At 48.6% G+C, this 27,359-nt stretch overlaps 1 protein-coding gene across 1 annotated transcript in view; it reads right to left on the minus strand.

Annotated features, from left to right (window-relative positions):
• Positions 1-614: 614 nt before the first annotated feature.
• The window catches only part of LOC149340503 (uncharacterized), a 30,568-nt gene continuing 3,823 nt past the window's right edge, over positions 615-27,359 (minus strand). Inside the window, exons 3-11 of the mRNA XM_089551140.1 lie at positions 26,779-27,046; positions 23,072-23,345; positions 20,660-20,829; positions 18,069-18,234; positions 12,184-12,433; positions 10,592-10,820; positions 9,430-9,502; positions 8,437-8,759; positions 615-1,143 (exon numbers count right to left, since the gene is read on the minus strand). Coding sequence (XP_089407266.1) covers positions 964-1,143; positions 8,437-8,759; positions 9,430-9,502; positions 10,592-10,820; positions 12,184-12,433; positions 18,069-18,234; positions 20,660-20,829; positions 23,072-23,345; positions 26,779-27,046 — 1,933 coding nt within the window. The 3' untranslated portion in view covers positions 615-963. The remainder of the gene's footprint in view (positions 1,144-8,436; positions 8,760-9,429; positions 9,503-10,591; positions 10,821-12,183; positions 12,434-18,068; positions 18,235-20,659; positions 20,830-23,071; positions 23,346-26,778; positions 27,047-27,359) is intronic.

Here is a 27,359-nt window from a genome sequence, read left to right on the forward strand (position 1 = left end):
GAACCCGCGTCTTTTGGGTCAGCAGCCGAGCACCATAACCACTGAGCCACCGCATTATCGGTCATTTTTCATCGGTTGGAAGAAAAGGAGCAAAAATGAAATTGAAATGGTTTTTGAGGAAAGGCGCAGTCATCATCAGCCTGACTACGCCCACTGCAGGGCAAAGGCCTCCCATGTCTCTCCAATTAACCCTGTTCTTCGCCAGTTGCGGCCACCGTATTCCCGCAAATTTCTTATCTCATCCGCTCACCTAACTTTCTGCCACCCCTGCTACGCTTGCCTTCTCTTGGAATCCACTCCGTTACCCTTAAGGACCAGCGGTTATCTTGCCTTCGCATTACATGCCGTGCCCAAGCCCACTTCTTCCTCTTGATCTCAACTCGGATATCATTAACATATCATTAACGCGAGTTTCTCTCACCCACTCCGTCCGCTTCCGATCTCTTAACGTTACACCTAGTCTCCACGTTTCTGCCCCATAGGTGAGTACCGGTAAGAAACAGCTGTTGTATACATTCATGATCTGAGAGAACCTGCCATATGCGCTCCACCCCATTATTCTTCTAGTTATTTCCCTCTCATGATCCGGATCAGCTGCCACTACCTGCCCTAGTATAGCTCACTTTCTGTGGACATCTCAACCGCGTTGAGGAAACAAATGAAGGGAGTGAATTGATGAGGGGAGGAAGGGATGTCTTAGTGGAAGGCTCGGGATCAATTCAGACCACCTGGGGTAACTGCGCTGACATCACACAGCACGCCAGCGCCTTCATTTCACCTCCCAACGAAACGCGGCCGGGATTTGACCTCGTGTTCGGTAACGGCACGTCGTAACCACTGAGCTACCGCAGCGAGTAAAGGAGCGAGAGCAGTTATTGCTTGACGAACGTGTGAGATATTTATGCAGAGGCAAGGTAGCCTCGATTCGTCTGGGCGCCGCAGCTGCAGCGCCCTCATCATCCTTTAGGCGTGCGAGGTCCGCCCGCCGCCGGCAGCAGCAGCGGCGGCTACGCTGCAGTCCCGGTACGGGTTCGGCGACCTCAGCGGCGGGGGACACCTGAAGGCCCTGGCGAAGTCCTCGTTCGCCGCCGTCACTCGGTTCACCCAGCCAGCGCGGTCCGAGCGGACGCCATCGTCGCGCTGCTGCACGGCGTATAAGGTGGAATCAATCAGTAAATAATTAGTAGGTCAGTCAGTCAATCGCATTGACATGAGCTGTTGCTAAATACAGTTACCCAGGTCCCGAAGTCGGAACATTCGCCGCCGAATAAAGCATCTCGAAAGCGAAAGCAGTGCTCTCAGTTTCGTCTGGTGATGCAACGTGTGGACTCGCAATGACTAGATTATCAGTCAATGCGTATGCGCGCACACCACACATGGGAGGCACGGGGCTGCGTGTATTTGACCCGGAACATTTTAATTCGTGTTTTTTCTTCCGAGAGCCAAAAGCTCTTTCAGAACAAAGCCCTACTGCAACAGAACCGATGTTTGTCGTTTCTCCCTGCGCGCTATCTTTCGAGTTGAAATATATTCTGTCATCTCTGGTGGCGTGCCAGTTGAACAAATGAATAATAAACTAAATTACCACAAATTAACAAGTTTGTCCTAGGCGGTTGCTAAGGAACGTGTTTTGGTTGCTGCAGACTACAGAAGTTCCTTTAGGTCCTTGGCTTACTCTAGCTAAGGCACTCTGTATATATCGATTGAAGGTGACATTTATCACAAAGTACAATGCAATCTGCACATGAGATATGGTCAGATAGATGGGAAAAAAGCTACATATAAGTATAGCTTGACTAGCGCCACCTTCCAGTAACCGACAGCGGACACTATGACAGAGGCACGGGCAGAGGTACGAGGGTCGTTCAATAAAGATTTCCCCTGACCCACTTCCTTTGGACGGAGAGCAACGAAACTTTGCAGATTTATTAGGCCTTCTCTACATAGGTGCCACCCAGGGACACACACTTCTCCCATTTTTTTATGCAACTGTAAACAACTCGCTTGTAGAAGTCAACAGGTAGCTCCAAAAAGCATGCTGTGACTTCGGAAATCAGAGTCTCATCATCTGGAAAATGCTTGCCCTTCAAATATGACTTCATTGTTGGAAAGAGTGATAGACCGATGGTGCGAGGTCGGGTGAATAAGGGGGATGCGGTAGAATTTCAAAGCCGCAGCAGTATGCTTCCATCTGGGCCACATGAGAGTTGTGAACTAAGGCATTGTCTTGCAGAAGGCGGACACCTTTGGTGAGCATGCCACGTCTCTTGCTTTTGATGGCCTCCCGCAATTTCCGCCGCAGCGAAGCATAGTATGCCCCAGTATTCGTGGCACCTTTTGCTAGGATATCCATCAAGACTACTCCGTGCTGGTCCCAAGAGACTGTGAGCATGACCTTGCCCGCCTAGGGTTGGGCGCGTGCCTTCTTTGGAGGCGGTGAGTCCAAGTGGTTCGATTGCACCGATTGGACATTAGTCTCTGAATCATAGTAATGGACTCAGCTTTCATACTGTGCAGTCAGTCTGTTGAAAAAGTCCTCGTGGTTTCCATGGCACATGGTCAAAAGAGCCTGGGAGCATTCGACTAATTCCTGCTTTCGGAAAGGTGTGAGCCGCCGGGGAACCCAGCGAACGCATACCTTACGCATGTGAAGATTGTTCTGAATGACTTTTTCCACGGACCCCACACTAATCTTGATATTTTGGGCTAGGTCTCGAACGGTTATGCGGCGATTTTCTAAAATGGCGGCCTGTACTTGTTGGATGGTGTGTTCATCGATAGCGGAGTGAGGTTGCCCTGCAATCGGAGCCTTTCCACCAAAGTCCGACCCCATTCGAATTGACGATGCCAGTTCTTTACTACACGATATGATGGGGAATCTTCCCCATTAACCTGTTTTGTCTCATCGAACGTCTCCCTTGGAGTGCGGCCTTTCAAGTACAGGAACTTCATGACTGCTCTGTATTCCACTGCATTCATTATCACACCTCACACCACTTCATCACCTGTGAAAGGAAGACCGTTATTAATTGCGAGTTGCACATTGGCACGTGACCTATAGGAACTTAAGTCATTACACATGCGCAGTTTCAGCATCCTGCAATAAGTAGAAGTGAGTCAGGGGAAATCTTTATTGAACGCCCCTCGTAAGTAGCGCAATTCACACTAAGTATACCACAACTGCACTATCAGTTTGTGAACAATAAGATGCGACTTGCTGTGTTATGTAACAAAGGAATAAGGAAGCGAAATGTTGACAGGCATTATAAAAAAGTGCGTATGTCATTTTTTGAAAGTGCATACAATTTATCTATTGTGAAGTGGTATTTACTGAAAACCTGTAGAACGCTAGACAGCCGTCTGAAATCCTTAGTTTGTTCGAGATCTTGGGACATGCCAATGTTCCATGCGCCTCATTGAGCGTGAAGTATTGCTTTGCAAGCAGTCCAATGCTCTCTCTCTCTCTCTCTCTCTGTGTGTGCCTGTGTGTGCCTGTGTGTGTGTGTGTGTGTGTGTGTGTGTGTGTGTGTGTGTGTGTGTGTGTGTGTGTGTGTGTGTGTGTGTGTGTGTGTGTGTGTGTGTGTGTGTGTGTGTGTGTGTGTGTGCGTGTGCGCGCGCGCGCGCCTGTGTGTGTGTGTGTGTGTGTCTGTGTCCTAAAAATTGAATAAAGGAAAATCAGCGCCACTTGGCATGCGCTTCACTCGCAGAAAGATACAGCCCGTGCGGGAATGCGAACTCGGTCGGCTTTTGGGAAAGTGAGCGCACGGCGCAAGGCACGGGCTATGTGCACGGTGACTATCGCGCCCTAAAGTCACTGGAAATTTAGGAGTTTTACAGTGACTATATCGCGCCCCCTATACTTAATGTATAGGTACCAAGAGTTGTGCAGGTCAGTCATGTTGCTCTTTCAAGTGTCCAAGTTATGAGGGAACGCCTCTGAGCGCAGGAGACAGACTTGTTGCAGTGGTTTTGGCTGCCGAATTTGTTTTACTTCAAAATACTGTTGCCACCAAAATACTGTTGCAGCGAATGACAGTTTGCTATAGTCGGATACAGCTCAAGAACGAAGCGGCTTTTCTCCGTCAGAGGATCCCCTTCCAGAAAATGGCGTCGGCCGATTCTCATGATCCTGGTAGCGAGACAATGCAGCGAGCGGCGTGACAGTGCTGGGAGGGGACTATCCCCATGGAGGGAGGGGTTATCCCCTTTCATCTGTCACTTGCTGCATTATCACGCTAGCAGGCTCATCAGAATCGATCCGACGCCATTTGCTGGATGACCTTTGTTGAAGGGCATTTACAGCTTCGTTCTTGAGTTTTATATCATCGGCTGAACCTTCGCTGCGGCCTTGTACCAAAAGCAATAGAAAGAGCGCGTGCGGTTCCTTGTATTTCCATGCTAACTTCAGGCCTCTGCTCACCACAGACACTTCCCCTACCCCACCTGTAAAGGGTCGGTAGTGTACGCGGGGTCATTGGAACGCGGCTGGGGGCGCTCAAAGCGGAGCGTCTCCTTTCTCGGAACGCGGCCGCTTGCGAACGCGCCGGGAAATTCGGGTGTCCCCCCGCCCCGCGGTACCGATTCGCGCACGTGCTGGCACGAATGTGTATTTGTGTTTGTTTTTATTTTGTGGTGGAGAGGGTTCTTCACCTTATGGGAGCTGGAGGGCTGGTCAGGCTCTCCCTAAACCAATCATGTGAACATTGTAACATGATTGGAAGCCACGAAATGTGGGCCGGGCCTTTAGGGCTTTAAAACCGGGCCCCGGAGCTGGAAGCGGGGTTGGGGAGCATCTGTTCTCGCTTCGGCGAGCGCGGCTTCGGCCGCTTATCTGTTTTTTGAGCAGCGTCCGCTCCGGCGGACGCAGTTGTTGCTGCGACGCGCGTCTTTCCTTTTTCCCTTTCCTCTGCTCTTTTAACTCTCCTCTATCTGCACGTGGCAGCGGTGGTGGCTTGGCTCGAGCCAGTAGCAGGCCCGTGCAATTTCCTTTTCATCCTTCTCTCAGTCACAACAACAACAACAACAAGCGGGGTTCTGCGCTAAGGTGAGATGCTACGCATCTTCGGCAACGCCGAGTAGGGGCCTCCCCTAGTATTAGCCAGATCCACCTTTTTGTTGTTTGTCCTTGTGCCGTTAATTTGTCTCCAGTGCCTGAACTTGTATCTATTGTAAATTTCTGCACATAAACTGTACATAAGTATTCACTTTATCCCTGCATCTCTACTCATCGAGAGACCGTCTCTGACGGGGCACCCCCGGTGCAGAGATCAAGCTTCAGTCTTCGAGTTACCAACCGTCTCTGGCGGGGCACCCCTGGTGCAAAGAAGAAGAAGAAGAACCTGTGAAAATTTACTGGCGCAGTCGACAGGATCCTGCAGCCATCGGAAGACGGCGCAGGTAGAAGATTGAACGCAGGGAGAAAGGCGACGGTTAGGCAACAGCAGCGTTCGAGAAAGCACCTGCGGAGAGACGGCGGCAAGGACGCAAGGACCGCGGCAGTAGTCCAGCGACGCGGGACTGCGTCCGGTCAAGAAGCGCAGCGCGTCTAGAACTCGACGGTCACCGGCGGGTCGCAGCAAGTGACGACAGCGGGCGCAGGACCAGCGGCGTGCGACAGCTCATCGCAGCGTCCGGTGAAAGCGGCGGTGGACTGCGACGCCAAGGAGCTGGCAATGCGGATCGACGCATCGAAACTGTGTTTCCTTCGTCGCATTGTTAGCGTCCCTGTGCATGTGTTCGAGCCGGTAGGACAGTTGAGGGTTACAGACGGCGGTATGGAGAGTTATCCAAGCCGGCCCTCACTCGATGTGAGGTACCAGGTTGAGTTAGCGAAGGCGCGCTTAGCGGACCTTCAGGCTCAACTCTTCAAAGTAAATGGCAGAAAGGCGGTGCTTCGCGAGGAAGAACCTCAGGATGTAAAGTATGTCTTGAAGGTTATAGAAGCAAGACGCCAGCAGGTAGAGCTCGAGATCTCTAAGATCAAGGAGAGCAGAAGAGCCAGTGAATCAGCCAGGGAGAACTGCTCCGAGTCCCGAGAGGTGAGGCCGCCTGTGCTGGAAGACAAAGACTTATGCTGCTCAAGCACAGGTGGAGGAAAGAGCAGCCAGGTCGCTGTAGGTAATCAGCCGATATGCGCGGACGCCTCTTTGTTGGGAAATGCCGCAGAGAGCGAAAACGAGATTTCTGAAGGAATCACAGCTTCGCCACTGCGGGCGGCTAGCAAAGAAAAAGAGCAGCCCAATTCTGATGGTCTAGGGCCAGTCGAGACCAAATTGTCCGAAACCAAGCAGGAGAGTGATCTAATTCCTGCAGGCTCTATGACTAAGATTGTGACCTCCGACACGGAGCTAGTAACCGGTGAAAATCTGGCGTTGCTGCAAACACACACTGTGTCGGCCATAGGGCATGAAGTGCCCCGTAGCGTTCCTGGTGACAACAGCTCTACATCCGAGGCAGAGAGCGGAGGTGGGCCCGCTGGGCCGACCGGGCAGAGCGCCGCGCAGTTGTCGAACGCACCCGGTGTGTGCCCGGCCAGGTCACTCGAGGACCCGGAAATGAGTGGCGACTTGCCGCAAGGCAAGCTCGGGTCAAGTGACTGTCAGGGAGCTCATGGAGCCTCGGAGATGCCACGAAGCCGGCAAATGCCTATCAAGCAGGGAACGGCAACATCAGTGTTTGCTCGTGGAGGAACGGGGCAAATGGTTCCAAGCGAGGCGAAGTAGCAGGAGGCAAGGGCGTGGCTTTCAAATTGAAAGTCGCTGCGTGGAGAAGTACGTTCCGTGCTGCAGTATGCCAGATCAAGAGTAGCAAAACCGGCGTCAGTGGTACGGTTAGACAGGGCAGGGGCTATGCTCCTTATGCAGCGCGCGGCTCGTACCGGCGCGCCAGAGAGAGCGGGCCCTCAGGTGCGTCGCGGGGTCAAAGATTTGGACTTATCGAGGATCAGGACGTTGTTTTCGATCCTGGAGGGCAGCAATTTTTGAATTCTTGCCCTGCTGTGGCACCAGCCTAATGAGCCGAGTGGCAGTTAGGCGTTAATTGTGTTGAGACGCGTAGTGGCTCGAACGCACACAAGGACGCTCGGTGCGACTAAGGAGGCTCACGTGGCCACTTACGGACGTCGTGCGAGTGCTACTGAACGCTCAAGTTGCGAGTGTCTGTGTGTGTGCGTGTGCTCGTTCGCGAGCAGGACGAGGGTGTCTACTTGGTGGTGGTGAACTGGGTGCAACCCACCAACTTGGATGCTGTGTTACGGCGCACGGCAGGCATGCCACTGGGTGTATTTTAGTGTGCAATTTGCTTGTTTTCTTGGTGCCCGTAAGCATTTTCTGTAATGTGTTGGTGCGCGTGTGCATTATTTTGCTTTTGGTTTTGTCGCTGCCAGTACTTGTGTAGCTGCGGTATGTCACCCACAGGGTGGTTTTGTGACCCGTACCGATCCCTTCTTTTTATAATTCTAAAAGTGGCATTTGAGCCCTTTGTAGAATCTTGGGGGGGGGGGGGGGGGGGGCGTGTAAAGGGTCGGTAGTGTACGCGGGGTCATTGGAACGCGGCTGGGGGCGCTCAAAGCGGAGCGTCTCCTTTCTCGGAACGCGGCCGCTTGCGAACGCGCCGGGAAATTCGGGTGTCCCCCCGCCCCGCGGTACCGATTCGCGCACGTGCTGGCACGAATGTGTATTTGTGTTTGTTTTTATTTTGTGGTGGAGAGGGTTCTTCACCTTACGGGAGCTGGAGGGCTGGTCAGGCTCTCCCTAAACCAATCATGTGAACATTGTAACATGATTGGAAGCCACGAAATGTGGGCCGGGCCTTTAGGGCTTTAAAACCGGGCCCCGGAGCTGGAAGCGGGGTTCTGCGCTAAGGTGAGATGCTACGCATCTTCGGCAACGCCGAGTAGGGGCCTCCCCTAGTATTAGCCAGATCCACCTTTTTGTTGTTTGTCCTTGTGCCGTTAATTTGTCTCCAGTGCCTGAACTTGTATCTATTGTAAATTTCTGTACATAAACTGTACATAAGTATTCACTTTATCCCTGCATCTCTACTCATCGAGAGACCATCTCTGACGGGGCACCCCCGGTGCAGAGATCAAGCTTCAGTCTTCGAGTTACCAACCGTCTCTGGCGGGGCACCTCTGGTGCAAAGAAGAAGAAGAAGAACCTGTGAAAATTTACTCCACCATTTCGTGACTACAGCACAAGTACACCTCGTCCGGACCATCCAGCTGAACATCTTCATCACTTCAGAGTTGCAGATCTACAATCCACTCATTACCCTAATACCCCTGTTCCCCCTGGGGGTGCGGTTGCCGTCGGCGACCCGACTCTTGGCCGGTCCTACTGGCAAAGGGCTGTATAGGTCTCAGTTAGGCCTAACATTACGTATTTTTATTTCCCGCTGCCTAGAAAACCAACAAGCCACAGAAGCTTCTCCACCCACCCTGTGCATAGCAGCCAGTGTCTGCTGCACGTCGGGTCCATTGGACTCGCACTGGTTGAGCACGTAGAAGATGAAGAAGAGCTGCTCGGGCTCGAGGTGCTCGAGACCCGGCAGTGCCAGCTCGGGGGCGCCCGGCCACGAGAGGAAGGCGCGCAAAGCCAGCGACAGCGCCCGCGTCTCCAGCGCCGCGTCCAGGTGGTCGGGGGAAGCGCGCCAGAACGAGCAGCGACTGTAGCCCGAAGGTTTCGTTGCATCGCTTTGCTGCAGATGGCGCAGTTGCCACCGGAACAGGTGGCCGAGCACGGGCTGGAATGCGCGGACGCCTGCAAGTAGGCGGGGCTTGTATTTGGGCGTGGTCCTCGCGTTGCTTCTTCAGAGAGCTTCCAGACGTCGAGCTATTACGCGATCGTGGCAGCTAGCACTTGACAGTGGACGTTATGCATTTTCGACTGTAGAGCTTTTTAATTAAAGCTTAAACAGCCTAGTCGCAAAGAAGCAAACGAAATGCACGGAAGTGGCATTTTGTGGAGCTCTGCGCTTAGTTATATAATTCTATGTAATTTATTTGCCTTTTCTTGGCTAACTTGCTAAGTTTTTATGCGGCTCACTGGCAGTTGCTCACTGGTTAGCCGGTTTGGCGACTGAGCCCGAGATCAACTCCTGGCCGCAGTAGACACCCGTTACGATGCCGGCGAAATGAAAAAAAAAAAACGCCCGTGTCATGGTTGTGATAGGTATTAATCCGGAGGGTTCCAATACGTCGTTTCTCTTAGACGAAGAGGAGCAGGCATAAAAAGTTCTGCCCCACTCAGCTGCCTCTCAGTCTCGCTGAAAGATGCAGCTCCTCAGGGGCCACATAAAAATGCTCAGCACTTTCAACGCTACAGAGACCTAATCGAGCTCGTGTTTCCGAAGTTGGCGTGCAAAAAAACAGCCGCATGAAGACCGGTTCTACTAGCCTCGGCGAAAAGAGGCTGAAAGAGCAAAACTCACCCACACGCGGCACCTGCAACATGGCGGTCGAGGGTTTGATGCCCCAGATCAGGTCCAAAGCCGCTGGTGGCACCTGGGCCATGAGTTACATTGCGAAATGAGTTTTGCGGCACCGTTGTGTGCGCTTGTCTTAGATCATTCTCCACAGAATAAAAACTTAAGGAACCCGGAGGCGTTTGCTCTACACAAACATATACATTCTCTGTATGCGTATGTTGCTGGGCTAGTTAGTAGTGTCGTAACAGCTATCATAACAAAAAAACCGCACATACAGTAAAAGGAACGACAGAGACGAGCGCTGGCTAACAACGCAATGACTAACAACGATTTTTCTAGTCAGCGCCTGTCCTTGTTCCAGTGTCCCGCGTCTACTCTGGTTTCTGTGAAATAGATGCACGCCTTGAAAGCCCCAGTTTGTCTTGAGCAGCGCCTTCGCTTGGAATGAACGCTGGAATTATTCTTGGAACAGCCACTCCAGGCAAGTGTTAGCTCTTTGTCCTCTGCTTTAGCTGTTTATTTCGCAAATAGAGCATTAAACATTTTAATGGCGTCTATCACGTAGCGTTGTCCACCCCTTTTGACGAACATAGTACTGCGCGACAAAAACAAGGACGCAGGATGCATACAGCAACAGTTCTCACTAACTAGTTTACAACAGGTCTGTACCATTGTCCTTGCCACGCTGTATACTCTGTTGGACGCCGTATACCAACTAACCCAATCGTAACTAACCCAACTAACCCAATCGTACCAACTAACCCAATCGTAACAAATTCAAGCAATGGCTGCTGGCTTTCGTGTTTGTGGTCCTTTCTATAGATGCTTGGGTACGGGTGTCCACCCCTGCTCTGAAGCAGCAACCACGTCAAAGCACAAAGGCCTTGCGCTAAAACCTCTGAAAGCGTTGCCATGTCAACGCTCAGTGTGTTCCGCTGCCTTAGCCGCCGTAGTGTAAAGCTTCCAGTTTAAGACGGCCCGTAGAGCTCCGCTGCTGGCGCTGAAACTGAAATGTTTCAGCGCCTTTAAATTTGCTTGTGTTCGGACGTAATGATGAGCGAACGAGCAACTAATCGCTGTCCCACCATCACTGATTCACGCTATTCACTTGATGTGCTTGTTTCTTTTCGAGCAGTCCAAGGACACTTCGCTTCCGAGTTCAAACCTGGAGCGTGGCTTCGGGGAGCGCGTCGTCGTCGCCGTTGACTGGACCGTCTCCGTCGCGCAGTACGAGCCGGCAGCGCGTCGAGAGCAGGCCCAGCGTCCAGCGCGAGTCCATGATCCGTTCAGGCTCGTTCACAGCCAGGTGCTCGTTGACCGTCTTCTCCTGCATCCAGGCGAAGACGGCCTGCGATGTCCGCGAGGACACAGGCGCCGTGCTCCCCTTGTAGAACCTGCGGCAGACAGTCGAAGCAGCGCGCGTTCAGTATATTACGTAGTTGTTGGGAGCTGGATAGAGAGGAAGCTTTTTTTGTGAGGGAAATTAAAGTTGGAGTGATTGGCCGGAAGACTGCGGATATGGCTTTTCACAGAGCATAACTGCTGCTTCGAACATAGCAGTATATGAGGTCTGATAAGGAAGACCTCGCCCGTATACTACTGCGACTATGTAAGGACCAACTACTGAGTCAATATTGGAGGGGACACTTAAGGCGCGTTCACATTTGCCCAAAAATCCGGCGAGCAAAGCGGATTCGCTCGCAGCAAAAACAAGGACCTGTTCTCACCTGTTCCCGCGCGGGCGAGGCGAATCCGCCGCGCCGCTGCTGTTTTTCGCTTTTCCACACCGCGTCGCTGCTGGCGGCATACACAGATATAGTGAGAAACGAGCATAAAGTTACGCCGCCTACGTACCATAAGCGTAAACATGCTTACGTACGTTAAACGCAGGCGCATTCTCACTTTTAGTTCAGCGCATGCTAGCACAGACGCAAAAATAAACTTAGCATATATTGGCGCCATCTGATTGTCAGGGCGGGAACCATTACTGTCAACAAACCAACTCTGCTGCCCTGCACTGCGATGGCATGCCATGGCAGGGCAGGGGCTGCCACCGGTGGGGTTGTACGACCCAAGTTGCTCTTTCCGAGCAACCTCTCGCGATCAACCGTTCCTTTAACTGCCACTTGCCAAGGTGGTCAGTTTGCTCAAAATCCGATGGGCAGCTTGTGATGACGTAACACGGTCACGTGACCTAGGTGGCCTACCTTGGTTGCTTTTCCTGCGGGTGGCAACCTGTGTCACCCTAACCCACCCTATGTTTCGCTCACAACGCCGACGCCGGATTTTCCGGGTAACGGGGGCCTTCAACGCTAACGCGTTAAAATGTTCTTACATAGTATGCAATATCGCTTGAATTCTTGAGCAACAAAAAAAAAGTTGGAGGGTACATTTAAGCTGCGCCTTAAAGGTTTGATGCGGTAGCCTAATAGGTTAATTCCCATGTATGCAGGTGGTCACCCTCTACTTTACATTCATAATAGATCCCTGGGAGTCCTACCCTGCAAAGGCAGGTGCTCAAACCGGTGGGCCTTGTGCGGCCCAAGTTGCTCTTCCCGAGCGACCTATCATTAATTTAACTGCGACCTGCCACGATGGGCAGTTTGCTCACTATCCGGTGGACAGGTTGTGATGACGGCGCAAGGTCACGTGACCTATAGGTGGCCCACCTGCCTCCTAGGCTGCTCTCTGGGTACCATTTTTCTTTCACAACTCCGACAACGAATTTTCTGGTGAATTTAAGAAACTTTGACACACCTGGTGACGTACGCCTCGCGGAGCGTGGCGTTGCTCATCCAGCGAGGCACGGGCCCTGCCCAGGGCAGGGAGTCAACGAGGTCACCCATCCGTGCTGCGAGAGACTCGTCGCTGGTGTCCAGCGCCCCTCCACGCACCAGGTTCGACAGCTGGCGCCTGAGGAAGCTCAGCAGGACATCGGCATCCAGGCCCTTCACCAGCGGAGACCGCGTCGCCAACGCGTAGAGCGCCAATGCCGGCTCGTACTTCCCTGCGGCGTAGATATATATGGCACAACGGTTGCTGCATCGCCCTCTTCTTTATGAGTCGATCTCATATAGGGGGCCTTCGTATAAGAACCTATACAAGAGTCCGAGCAAAAAGTTTTCTGTGCTTGAAATTGTACTGCAGTTAAGCCGCCGCGGTGGCTCAGTGGTTATGGCGCTCGGCTGCTGACCCGAAAGACGCGGGTTCGATCCCGGCCGCGGCGGTTGAATTTCTTTGGAGGAGAAATTCTGGAGGCCCGTGTACTGTACGATGTCAGTGCACGTTAAAGAACCCCAGGTGGTCGAAATTTCCGGAGCCCTTCACTACGGCGTCTCTCATAGCCTGAGTCGCTTTGGGACGTTAAATCCCATAAACCAAACCAAACCAAATTGTACTGCAAGCGGAAGCAATGCAAACGTTAGAAAACAATCTGTTCCTTGAAAAACGCGCGAAGGGTTGATCAGCCCTTCAGCAGACAGCGTAAACAAAAATGGCCATCGAACTGCACTATAAGGTCTCCTTGACTTCAATTTTGTCAAAGCACAACTATGTCATTTCTGGATGCCGTCGTTAGGAATCAGATGTTCGGTGCTTTGAAATGCTTCCAACGTAAATTCTTCCATGGGGTTGCGGCACCACTTATTTTTTTTTCAAAAATGAAGAATCTCTCAGAGCATTTTAGGTCCACTGCCCGAAAGTCTCCAAAGTCGTCGCTCTGACTGTATACACTGTCCATGGCGGCGTTTTTCTTTCACTGCCACTCTGATAAGAGGCGGCCGATTGGCAGTTCTGCTTGTTTCCCCTACAATAAACTGGAGGAGACACTTTAGCTCTTTAGGGCATACTTAAGTGACGAGCCAGCGATGGCAGGTGCTGCCACCGGTGGGGCTTGTAAGATATTGTTACTGATGAGTTGTAGTCACAAATGAGGCATGAAAATGCAGGAAAACCTGCTATGATTACAGACAAAACAGACGGTAATGTACAAAGAAGCAAGAACTGTTGCTGTGGCAGTTTAGCCCAGGGTGCTCTTCCCGAACAACTTCTCGCGATCGATTATTAAAGGAAGTTCATTGAATTAATAGACCGATCCCACCGGCTAGTTTCACGGCGCCACCGCTGCCGCGGTGCATGCTGGTAGATGTAGTCATCCGGTCGCTCCAGCCGCATGGTTTGTGTATGCGTCGCGCGTCCGGATGATTAAAAATTCCGTGTGGAGCTATCCTGCAATGGGAGGATTCACCTGTTGCGTTCCTGGGTGCTACAACAACAGTGCAAGGAACAAAGGCCTCGGGTTTTATGTCTTTCCTAAAGACCAAAAACTCCGACAGACGTGGCTTCAGCGGATAAACAGGGTAAGATAAGATAAGATAAACTTTATTTTCCATCAAAAAAAGATGGAGGGAGACGGGGCTAAAAGCTGCAACCGCAGCTTGACTGGTCCCCGCCCCCCATATGGAAACGACAGGTGGCACTTGACAAACATTTAACAACAAAAAGCATGTCAGAAGAACAGTCCTTTTGACACGACTAAATGAAGAAATGCCTATTGTAACAATACATGGCAACAAAACAAGATACTAAAAAAAAAAATCTCAGGAAGGTACATTGAACATGGTTAATTGAACATGGAATTTGAACATGGTTACCGAAAAAGTGATACATCAGATTTCAGGACTAACAACAGAACATCTCTATGAATTATACAACATTAATAGCGGTTACATACAGTTTGCGTTTTATTGAAGAAAAATATTCTTAAGCTGCGTAGAATTCAGCGCTAAAATGTCTACATCTTCAGACAAATAGGAGTTTAAGACCGAAGGAATGCGGTGTTTTAGGGTTTGTGCAGCGTAATTTGTTCTGCAGGAGCCAACTTTCCAGTATTCTGGTTTTCTTGTGAAGTGACCTGACGAACTTTTAACGGCTAGTTGTGCTAATTTTGTTAGGATTTTGCTATTTTGCCTCCTTTCTCGAATTAATGCGAGACATAGGTTGTACTTGTACATCTCTTTAATGTGTAATAGGCCCAGCTTGTGGAATAATGGCTGTACATTAGAATCATGTGCAGAGTGTGTAATGATTCTAACTGCCTTACTCTGTAGTCTGCTAAGTTTCTGGATACCGGTCATTGTGGTCGTTCCCCACACGAGTATGCAGTAATTTAAGTAAGACAGAAAAAGAGAGTTGTATAGAAGCATCATGACATTTTTCGGCAGAAAATATTTGTTTCTGTGGAGAATCCCAACTACACTCGCGATTTTTGAGGCTATATATTCTGTGTGCCTGTTCCAGGACATCGTTTCTGTAAAAATAACCCCTAGTGTTTTAAATTCGTCGACAACATCTATCTCCGAACCATTTAACTTAAGTCTTAACTCAGACGGAACTAGCCTTGATTTCGCGCGGAAAACTATCGCTTTTGATTTCGAGCTATTAATTATTAGTCCATTGTGTTTTGCCCAATCACTTACTTTAGCTAACACGGAATTTGCAGTGCTAAACAATTCTGTACATTTATCGGAAGCACAAAAAATGCTAGTGTCATCGGCATAGATGACGAACTTAGTCTGCATATCCACGTTCACAATGTCATTTAAGTATATATTAAATAAAAATGGCCCCAAGATACTTCCTTGCGGGACTACTGATTTAGTACAAGTCACGCTTGAAGAATAACCATTTAGCTCAACATATTGTACGCGATTTGAGAGGTATGATTTAATTAGCTCAAATGGTAGCCCGCGAACACCGTAATTTTTTAATTTTTCGAGGAGGAGATTTCGGTTGAGGTAGTCAAATGCCTTGGTAAAATCCAGAAATATGCCTACTACATACCTTTTACTATCTATATTGGTTAAAATGTATTCTTTCTGGTCAAGCAAGGCAAGTTGGGTAGATCGAAATTTCCGAAAACCGTACTGGGAATCAGTTATGCTATTCATTTTTTCAGAAAACGTTTCAAAGCGTATTAGAATAAGTTTTTCTAACCCTTTAGAAAACACGGGAAGAATAGAAACTGGGCGATAGTTATTAAGATTGTTATGATCACCTTTCTTGTGTATAGCTCGTACTTTTGCTATTTGCATGTCATTAGGAAAGACTCCAGAGCTTATGCACAAATTAAAAATGTATGACAGGATAGGTGATATAACATCGAGGACATACTTTACGGGCTTGATTTTCACGTCATGGACATCACAACTGGTTGAATTTTTTAGTTGCATCATTGTTAAGTACACTTCATTGGGGGTAACAGGATTCAGGAAAATACTACTAGGATATTCTTTATTGAGGGACTTTGCATGATCATGACTAGGTAATGCTGGTACAGGTAAATTGGCAAAGTGGTCGTTGAATGCATCCGCTAAGGCATGGCCAGATACCGTCGCGCCATTTATCTTTAGCTCGCTAACCGAGCCCGAAATTGATGAACGGCCAAGAACATCATTGAGTTTTCGCCAAGTAGACTTGCAGTCATGCTTGACTGCATTAAAATAGTTTTCAAAATAGGCACTTTTAGCTTTCTTGATTTCTTTATTAAGACAATTTCTATATTGTTTAAATTCTTTCAGCTTAGCCATATCTCTGGTCTGTATAAACCTATAGAACAAGTCATTCTTAACTCTAATTTTACACCATAGGTGATCGTTTATCCAAGGCTTCCTGATCTTCCTAGACACACTAATAGTTCGGAAAGGAAAATGTTTTCTGTAAAGCTCATTGAACCTATCTGTGAATAAGCAGAAGGAAACATTAGGATCATCTGATTCTAGAACGTGTGACCAGTCCTCCTTATTTAATTCATCCCGAAATTGGTCTAATTGCGCTGGTAAAATTTGCTGGTAGGTAACTACGCGATTTACTTTTTTTCCCTTTTCTAGAGGCTTCACACATATAAAAATAGGAAGATGATCACTGAGATCGCATACAAGGACACCTGATTTAGTTTTATTGGCTGTGTAATTAGTTAAGAATAAGTCAAGCAGTGTTGATGTGCTGGATGTAATTCGTGTTGCAAGGTAAATGGTGTTTCTTATATTTTGTGCTTCAAGCAACAGCTTAAATTCTTTGATACGACCTGAAGTTGTTTCAAGCATGTTTAGGTTGAAATCTCCCCCGCAAACAAGGCCAAGTTCGCAGTCATTAACGTAAGAAAAAAGGGACTCAAGAAAATCGAAGAAAACTGGCAAGTTTCCTTCGGGGGGTCTATATACGACAACAAGAACCATCTTGTTGCAACGTAAAGACAATACCTCAAAATCTGTTGTTGATTCCGTGAAAGCTGTCAGCAATTCGTATTTTATGTCCTTCCTTATCAGCATGGAAACACCGCCTCCTCTGCCGTAACTTCGGTTGAGATTACATGCCTGATATTCCGCCGTACAAAGTGCCTCATCTTCGTGCCGATACCATGTTTCTGTCAACATGAGTATATTAAACTGGGTCTTAATTTGACTGAGCAGAACCTCTAGTGGCGTGCTTTTATTTCGAGCAGATTGCATGTTAGCATGAAATATTTTAAAGGACGAGTGAAAGTCTTTGCCTACAGAAGTGTCAAAGTTATTCAGAGAAACATATTGTGTATCCATGGCAGAATCTGAGGGAAACAAAATAAAAGCACAAACGTGGAACTATCGAGGGCCACTTCTTGCAACTTTGTTCAGTTCGTTCAAAGCCTGGATGCGCCATGCACGCTCTCCGTCTCTGCGCCGTAGAAAAATCCTAGCATTTCTGTGCCACACATACTGGAAGTCGTGCTCTTTGGCCCATTTCTTCGCTTCAAAAAGTAGTTCCCGTGAGTGCTTTGTCAAGTTCTCTTGTATGTAAACCTGTGATGAGTGGGTGCTTAAGGCACAGACCGGACAGGCCGGACAGACTGGCAGGTAAGACAGTTTTTACGACGTATAAAGCCTTTTTCCAAGTAAATTGTGCAGCTTCTTGTATCGGAATGAAAAACGAGTAGTTGAAAATTTCAAACAGTGTAATGTTTGGGCACCTGTGCCTTCGTATGCCTATTCCGGAATGGATCAACCATCGTTAGCGCGCTGCACGCCGATGTTTCTCGTTCTAGGTCCCGCGTTTCTCTGCTTCATTATCATTGCGTGCTTTTATTACAGGTAGAGATATTTTAGATCTGAACGGGGGTTCCGTTGTTTCATTTGCACCACTGGTAGGAAACACGCATGCATAAGGAGAAGGTAAGCTACTGACGAGTTTACAGCGGCGACACAAATAAGTGCGAACTGCGCTTTGTCGACGCGCTTCGCCGTTCGCCTTTCTTTTCATGGTGCTTCTAGATGTACGGTAAAAAAGGGCGTACCGTCGTCCATGACTTTATCGTGAACGACTCCAGAGTCGTTCAGGCTGCCGCTTACTGCCGTCGTACCCTCCTCCCCTGCTTCCTCCTCGCACTATCGTTGCTATCGATGCCTTTCATTTTTCTCTGCGCTCTGCGTTTGCTCTTTCATCCTCCGCTCTGCTCTCGCTCACTCGGTTACGCCGAGGCACGACACTCTACGCAATAACGGGCGTTTGAAAGCTGCGCTCTAAAGAAAAAACCAGCATACTCTTGCTCAGTGGAACACGGGCCGCTTTGTGCAATAAGACCCAACAGTTTTGTCGCACTCCGCGCGCACCTATCATGCGGACGCAGTGTTCAGCAGCGGTTCGGGCGGGCGCCTCGTCGTCGACGTCCAGGAGCCGGCACAGCAGCTGCTTTTCCGGGCCGGGCGGCAGCATCCGGGACGCCAGCAGCGCGGTGCGCAGGCCGAGGTAGTTGAGTAGCTCGTGCTCCTTTACTTTCTGCGTCGATTGAATGGCCTTCCAGTTACGCAGAGATCTGCGACGCTGTAGCTTTAGCTTTGTGTGCGCGTATCCAGGTTTTCCAGTTCAAGCCGCGTCGCGAATTTAGTAACGCGTTGTAGTTCTATTTCAAGTAGATCCGCCTTTTTCCGATATCTTTTTTGTTCTGAACCCCAAACTCTTTCTCTCTCGGAATCCGAAGTTCCAATAGCTGATTGTGGTTAACTTCGCAAAGCTGCACATACCGGAGTTGAGGGCCTCGGATTCATTTCGACAATCCGGAGTTCTTTAACGTGTACAGATATCGCTCACCGCACGCGTGTGTGCAATGGCCTCCATCAATACGCGGCCTCCCGGCCGGAATCCCATCCGGCGACCTTCTCTCAGCCGCCGAACTCAGTAGCCACTGGGCAATCGCAGCGGGTAAAAGTTAAAGGGTCTCTGAAAAGCGTTTTCGAGGTTGCCTATATTACGCTCGCATTGTGTAGAGTACAGGCCACCGAGTGTTCAGTGGGTGGAGCCAGCGGAGGCACCAACTTATCAGCGTGCAAAATGTGACGAGAGGAGCACGAAAGGCGCGAAGACGCGTAAATTCAAATTTTGACGGGAGGTAACTCAGCTTCCATAAAACGCTTTAAGAAAATATTTGCTGGAGGATATTTGTGAAGCGGCGTTCCTATAGGCATACCGCAACTTTATTAGGAGCCCCTTCAGAGCCCCTCTAATACTGTGAAGCGTAAAAGGAAAAAAAGTACGAATTTAAATTACTTCATAGGTGAATTAATTGGCTGCATAATTAATTTAAGTAATATTTTACGCGCTATAGCTGCACATGAACTACAGGGCAGGCTGTAGGGGCTGTTCAGAATTAAAGCTTACTAGCCTTTCGCCATTGTATAACTAAACGGTCGACTTGGCGTAAAATCGAACAGCCATATAGCGGGGATCAGCAGAACGCTTCTGCAGCCGAGTCATCGTTACCGGTAGTGTCGTCAAGCCAGTCTGCGAACTCTCAAATAAGCAGAAATAAGGGTGGTAATCCAGCCCCTTCGCTCTGTTCTATTCTATGCTCGGGTAACATTGCTCCCGCACGTGGCGCTGTATCCGCCAGCGACTGTGCATCACAATAGTAACATAAAGTCATATAATACGACTGTTCAAATTAGGCCATTCATTGCCGCTGTTTGGAACGCAATTACCTTCAAGGGCAAGTCATCAGGGTGACAGTTCGCGGTACTGCGTTTTCTGAAATGAAGCGCTCCTTACTTCTGCGGTCAGAAGCGAACTGTAGCTATCTTTTGTTTCGTGAAAACAAAAAATATAGCACTCTCTTATTTGTGAGAAATAAGGCGCACCAATGCTGAAACAGTGTAACATATATTTTAATTATAATACTGGTTGTAGTTGTATCTGGCATTTATGATGTACAGCCTTTAGAGAAATTTCTTTAGACTGTCTGTAGGCTGTCTACAGACTTTCTGGAACAAATCCTATAGACTCGTCTATAGAAAATACAAATTCTATAGACAGTCTATAGACAATTTACAAATTTATGGCCATACACTTTTTGTGCGCTTTTGCCTATAGACTATGAATAGACAAAAGGAAATATATATATAGGAAGGCAATATAGTCTATAAGATGTCTATAGAGAATCTATAGACCATTTTTTAGAGAGCGTGGCATAATCTGTGCAAGGGCCAGACTTGTACTATGCTTGCGACGTGCTTTAACTATTAGGCGTGTTATGCTTTATGACAAACTATAGAAAAATGGGAACGTGGTTACCGAAGCCGAGAAAGTTAGGTGAGCTTGTTGAAGATAGCTCTCTGCTTCAATTATACTTCTCAGCTGGCTGGCTGAAACAAGTAGGAAGTGTAGTAACAGGACTAATAATTAGCCATGTTCCTGTAATCATAGGCGGGCATACTGCTGATAGTCGAGCACAGGTAAGTCCTTTTTCCATAATAAATAAACCGCTCATTTCAATTGAACTATCTTGCCTGAGTGAATATCAGTGAAGGGAGGGGTTCCATGCTCGCCATCAAACCTCGATTCAAAAATAAAGATTGGGCAGGAATCTGATAACAAAACAAATCTCCAATGAAGCTCAAAGACTGGAAAACGGCGGGAAAACTGTGCTTGAGGCGGAGCTGAATTTGCCAAACTCCCGAAGAAAATTGCTGCTTCAGTCCTGAAACATTCAACAGACACAGGGAAAGGGGACCCTTAGTCGTCCTCTTAGAACGCCCCCTCTGACCGTAACATAAGTGACCTGGCAGTCAGATGAATGCCATCGGGCTTTTATTTTAAACCCCAGACTCGCCTCTACTGTAGTCATGCCGTTAAGAATAAGCCGGCTTCGAAACGTTTGGCTCCTAACGTGAACTTAATGAAGCCCTATTTTGAGCATAGAAGCACGTACCTTAAGCACGCCCGGCAGTGCCTCGACGTAGCTGGGCGCCCGAAGCACGACCTCGTCGAGTTCCTGTCGAGGCTCGAACGCTTCCTCGACAATCGTGCGAAGGTTCCAGGGCGCCCACGCACTCTGTGGTGCTTCCGAGGCGTTCTGTGGCACTGTGTTGTTCTCCGCTTCTGAAATGTGAGGTGCGGGAAAATGCGCTAGCCAACTATAGCTCTTTCCCGTTTGGATCTACTTCACATGTGCACTGTCAAGTACGTAAGTTGAAGCAATACGTTTAAGTAATTGTTCACTGCAGCTGTGTAAACTTTTCCCCGTAAGAATGTCATGCACAAGGATGCCTCTTCATACTTGTGCAGACCGGAGTATGTAAGCTCAGGAATGGCGGCAGAGTAAGAACAAAATATATGCAATTATAGTTTGCGATATCTTACTGAGTAGTCTCAGCTGTCAATTACCTGGGCACTAGGGCGAGATCGGATGCCAGACTTCAGTTCCTACGAACAGATGGCTTGCCCTCAGGCAAGTCAGTAGCAAGAATTTATTTGTCGATTAAGAACAAAATACGAAATATGCGTGGCAGGGTATTTTTTTTTTTTTTTTCAGTGCTATTAAGGACGTTGCATGCAAAAATAGGAAGGCAGCCCTATAACAGTGGGATGGGCTCTTATACACAGAGTAAATACCGCCCGTATGCAACCGGCACTAATGGGAATAAGGCCGGCTATAGTAACCAAAAGATTTTAAACCTGTCATTTTTACGAAAGTAGAGCTTCGATAATCCTGAAAATTGCGTAAAGTGAACCACAGTAGCGACGCCGCTCGAGAACTCCGGAAAGAAGCTGCTGGTCACTGAATTCTTCGCCGTTAACGTTAGACTCACCCCCATTTGACGTGAATTATACCGTAAAAAAAAAGCGGCTGCACTTCTCAGTTCTTATTTTTCTTTGGAATTTTGGCAAACTATTTTCGATGTTTATTTACTTTGGGTATTTTTCCGGCGAATATCTCTTATTTACAAGTTTTAGTTTTTTTTTTCAGTGAGATATATGATGTCCATGTGTGTTTTAAAGTGACGAAGAATTTATTTTGGACTTTTAAAACTAATTAACACGCAATAAGTCGTATTAAGAGTTACATGCTTGCAGAAGGAGGTCGTACAGTCGTAATAAAAAAGTAAAAATGTCGGAGTTAAGGGATCGAAAGGCAAAAACTAAAGTGCAACCGCATCATATTGTCCACGTGCTGACGGCAGTAATCTAACTGCCGCTTAACCGTCGCGGAAGCCATAACATGAAACTTTCGCGTCATTTATGCACAGTCGCTTTTACACTCGTTACAGCTCGAAAAGTTGTCAGCGTCCTTACATGCAGTACAAAAACCTACTTAACCAAGCGACGGCCCTAAACCGGCGATAAGTCTGAGTAGACAGAACATAGGCTAGCCGACAGCACTTAGGACGAGCAGCCTCTCTATCTGCAACAGCCTGTCTGAGTTCGCGAATATATGCTTGTAAACTCACAACCACGGCACTGAATTCCAAAGGCATTGTTGTCTCACAGCGTTGCTAGAAACAGCACTTTGTTTTTATTTTCTCCTGGGAACTACTGTAATTGGTATTAAAAAAAAAAACATAGCTGTGAAATGCTTCCCAGAAACGCTGACCTTTTTCGGTTAAAACGGAATTAAAAAAAAAAAAACAAACAATTCGGCGTACTTTTATCGGTGCTTTTCGGTTGATTTAAACCGATAAGTCCGACCCTTACAAATAAATAGGAACAAAATACGGCTGGGCTAACAAAGAGAGAGTCAGCGATTGTTCCTGTGTATTCTTCCTTTCGTCCCCGTTTGTTCGCGCTGTTTTTTGCATAACAAAGAGGGTTCAGCTTAAGTTAAAGACAGCTCAGCGAGCTATGGAAATAAAAATGATAGGTGTAACGTTAAGAGGCCGGAAACGGGCAGAGTGGGTGAGAGAACAAACTCGGGTTAAAGACATCCTAGCCGACATCAAGAAGAAGAAATGGGCTCGGGCAGGGCATGTAACGCGAAGGAAACATAACAGATGTTCCTTAAGGGTAACGGAGTGGATTCCAAGAGAAAGCATGCTTAGCAGGGGGCGGCAGAAAGTTATGTGGGCGGATGAAACTAAGAAGTTTGCGGGGATACGGGGGTCGCAGCTGGCAAAGGACAGGGTTAATTGGAGCGACATGGGAGAGGCCTTTTCTTTGCAGTTGACGTAGTCAGGCTGATGATGAGTGTTGTGTGTGCTGTTGAGAATGCGAAGCGAGCCGCACAGTCTGGCTGCATGAAGCCGTCGTGCGCAGCAACTTCAGAAGCGAAAGCTGCAGCCATTAGCTTACAACTAATTGTTACTACGAATTGTGATCAACTGGACTCCAAGTAGGCACGACTCACCGGGCAGGTGCAACGTGGTGTTCCAGGGTGGAGGGTCGTCGCCTTTTCGCGCCTTGTCCAGAAGCCCTTCGAACCGGTTGACGTCGACGGGCGGCGGAAGCTTTCCTCCTGCCGACGCGAATACCGCAGCGGCCGCTTGCGCCACCTCGGCGGGACCGACCGTGAGCGCGTCGAGGAGCAGCCGAGGTTCGGCCAAGAATACGCGTCCATTGGCATCTACGCCCATGCGCATAAGCGCCGGCTCGTTGGTGAAGTAGTACGCGCTGCCCAGTGCCTGCGCACAATCGACCGAAACGGCGACTTTATCGATGCGAAAGCACATTAGATGGCTCTCATCGACACGAAGACCCTCGACGCCTCCCAAAAAGTGACGGCGTAACAAAACTCGCCATTGGTCGAAACGGTGTTACTTCATCAAAGGCGAGAAAATGCGAAATGTTAACTATAGTCGGAGACAACTCAAGAACGAAGTGGTTTTTCAGCGACAAAGGAGCCCCTTCCAGCCAATGGCGCCGGCCGGTTTCATGTACCCACTAGCGTGCCAATTGCAAATGAAAGGGGATAGTCCTCTCCCTCCATGGTCGGGAATAGACCCGTCCCTGCATTGTCACGCTAGCAGGATCATGAGAATCGGCCGATGCCATTGGCTGGAAGGGGGTACGTCCTTTGACGGGGGATAGTCGCTTCGTTCTTGAGTTGTATCCGACTGTGTTAAACTAGTGCTTACAAGAGCGCGAACTACAAAGGAGTAGAATAGACTCGGAATAGAACTGGAATAGAGCTATAATGTAATTGGAATAGAATTGCAATGCTTCCGCATTCCCTGCGCATGAGCTCTATCTAAGTGCCCTGGTAAATTTTAAAACGAACAGGCTGTGCTTCATCAAGTGAGGTTTCGGTGCTCTCTTAAGGCCGTTGATGTAATCGGCGAGCGAGTTACACGCATGCAGTCGTAGCGAACTTCTTATAGCTCGTCCAGGACCTGGCAAATAGAACGCCCATAGCAAATTTGCAACCTGTCCAGTTTTCCGAGCCGAGAACCGTCAAAACGAGCGAAGTAGTCTGTTCGTTACTGCGCCATCTCCCAAGGTCGTACAGAAATCTCTCGGGGGGCACCTCAACTACACCGTGATCACATGGATGAAGGAAAGAGTGAAAGAAGGAAGAGAGAATGAGGATTCATAATGGAGGAAGAATTCGTTTTTGAGGAAAGTAAATGGCGCAGTACAATATGTCTCATCTCGGTGGACACCTGAACCGCGCCTTAAGGGAAGGGATTAAAGGATAACCATGGTTAAAAAAGCAATTGTATTATGCTCTAATACACTCCCGTCTGCACTACTGTCTTCTTGTATGGGGTACGACCACCAAAACAAATTTAGAGAACCTACATGTACTACAAAATCATTTTCTGCGTCAAATGGAAAATGTCCCGCGCTTAACTCACTCAGCCCCGTTATTCCAAAAACACCGAATACTGACTATCAGAAACATCCTAAATAAAAAACTAGCAGTAGCCATATACACTCAAATCAAACAGAATGCATGAAAATTCATAGAGAAATATGCTCATAAAGAATACCTGTATAATCTCCGGCATGCCATTTATAACAAAGACAGGATTCGCACAAACTACGGAACACAAAAATTAACGTATCAGATTCCTGACTTCTTGAATAAGCACGCCATGGTTATGGATATCATTACTGACAGTTTTTCAGCTCAAGCCTTTTAAAAAAACATTAACACATTTTTTTTTAGCACAAAATTTTGACTATTTCCTTTTCTTTCCGGGTTCTAAGTAGACACCAGGTGTTTTTTTTTTTGTTATGAATATGTTTTATTGTTCCTGTTTGTTTATTTTCTCTGCCTATTAATACATGCCACTTATTTTAGCTGTTTGTTTCCTCGCAATATGACTTAGCCTTGTGTGCAATGCCGTCTTAATATGTTCCTTTTATGGTGGTGATTACTGATCGAAACTTTGTTGAACGATGTGACTAACTGCTGTTCAGTGATGTGTTTGGGAAGGGGGGAAGGGGGCCGACACTGAGTCAGGCATTAATTTGCCTTTATGTCTGCCTCCTAGGCACTTATTACTGCTGCCTGAGTAAAATTGAATAAATGACTTTGAGGGTATGATTTCGTGAGCTTCTTTAAGGTGTACTGACATTCGCAAAGTTGTCTGGCTTCATTTGCACACTACCCCCATCGAAAGTGGCTGCCAAAGCTAAGATTTGATTCCGCGTTAATCATGCTTAGCAGCCGAATGTCATAAACCACATCTACTGTGGTGGCCCAGGGATTGCGTTTCGGCTGCTGAGTCCGAGGACTCGGGGTCGAATCCCTATAGCGGGGGGCCACTTTCGATGGAGGTAGAGTGCAAAGGACGCTAATTAATCTGGAGCCCTCCAGCAGAACTCCTCTTACTTTTCCTTCTGCTTCGTCCTACAGACCTTCCCTCACAGCGTGGCCGATGTTTCATCCGAGATAGTCATTTAATGCGCCGTTTTCTTGATGTTCTTCAAAACCAATTCTTAATTTCGCGCGACCCGCCGCCGTGGCTGAGTGGTTAAAGTGCTCGGCTACTGAGCCGGAGTTCCCGGGTTCGAACCCGGCCGCGGCAGCCTCGTTTCGTTGGAGGCGAATCTCAAAAGGCGCCCGTGTGCTGCGCGATGTCAGTGCACGTTAAAGATCCCCACGAGGTCGAAACTATCCCGAAGCCCTCCACTTTGGATGCTTTAAAACGTTCCTGCCATTAATGCCGGGACTAAAGATGATCCTCCATCTCAAGACATAGAAGTATCTCGCACACTGCCGGTTGCGCCATATCTTTTACAAAAAACTTGCAATCTATGCAGTCTTAAAAGGAGGAAATACAGCAGATTGAAAACTATCATTACAGGTCGTGGCATCTGCAGCCGCACTTAGTTTGTACCTGTCGCTGTCGCATTTTGAGTGGACATTAGCCGGGCCGTGACGGATAGGATAAAGGCGAGAAAGAGGGTGGTGACAGCTGAAAGGTTTTACGCTACGCTGCGTACATTCTTACAACACAAACAGTTCCTCCGGCATCATTCAAAATTTGCTACCGCACGACATACACACACAGTGCGCTTGCGAGAACTGAATCGACACTACTTGGACGCTTTACAGACACGAAGTCCAGCACTGTGCGATTGGTTTTGATAGTCTGCTTGTCAGCGTTACACAGGACACGCTTGCCGTTCTGCCTCAGACTGGCGCGTCGCCCTCTGCTCCTGTCCTTTTCAAAAAGAGGTCCATGGGCGCCGCCATATTGGGCGCTGGGTTGTGCTCGTACAGGAAAGAGTTGGGTTTGGTTTGGTTTGGTTTATTGGGGTTTAACGTCCCAAAGCGACTGAGGGATGGATGAAGCCCCCGCACGTTTTGCCCACAGCCAAGAAAACCGGTTTTTCCGAGGGTCGTGAAAAGGTCTGCAGACCGCTCTCCATTCATTAGTTTACTGAGGGCGTCCCAGCCACTTTGTAATTCTAGGCTCACCTTGATGGCACGGTCGTCTGACGATCGTGTCAGCGATTTCTGGCTCGGCATCTGCCGTTCCTTTAGCAGGCGGTCTCACGCCGACTGCGGCTGCTTTGCCTGTCCTGGCTAAGCTACGCTACAAGTGCTTTCACAGGCGTTGCTATGCCGCACTTTAGGAAGTCTTCCTAGCTTCCTGGATGTACCTTGGATACGTCTAAATCCTGGGTCGCGTTGCCAGGCTGGTGCGGCCAGGGCGAGATGCCGGCGCTGTCCAGGAGCTTAGACCGCAGCTCGGCGCCGTCTTTTGGGCCTGGCTCGAGGCACTTGCGGTAGAGACGCCGCATCGCCGTGGGCAACCAGCGCTTGCCGGCCCTGCCTGCCAGCAGCATGTGCAGGGCGCTAGTCAGCGCCGCCTGGTGCTTGTGGTCCATCGTGCGTCGGTCGCGCCGCACCTCCCAAGGCTCCGCCCTCCTGTAGTATTCGATAGTGAGCCCAACGAATCGAACAGTGAATAGATCTAGACTACGAAATTAAGGCAACAGGCAGAGCAGCCGATGTGCACCCGACGGATATTATCAGGTCAGACGCTGAAATTCAGACGTGTTTGCATGTACAAAAACGTTTGAAGTTCCTGTGCGCGTTGAAAAGCACGCAAGCATTTCCAACCTGCTGTACACCCACAGGTATACTCTTGGTCAAATGCTTAGGGGAAAACCCAAGGTGGAGCAGATTTGTACAGCTTTCTCAGAAACGTAAAGAAAAATTCGTCCGGGGTCCCGGCAGT

This window comes from Amblyomma mixtum, chromosome 6, assembly GCF_055824585.1.
Source record: "Amblyomma mixtum isolate Tamu chromosome 6, ASM5582458v1, whole genome shotgun sequence".
NCBI lineage: Eukaryota > Metazoa > Arthropoda > Arachnida > Ixodida > Ixodidae > Amblyomma > Amblyomma mixtum.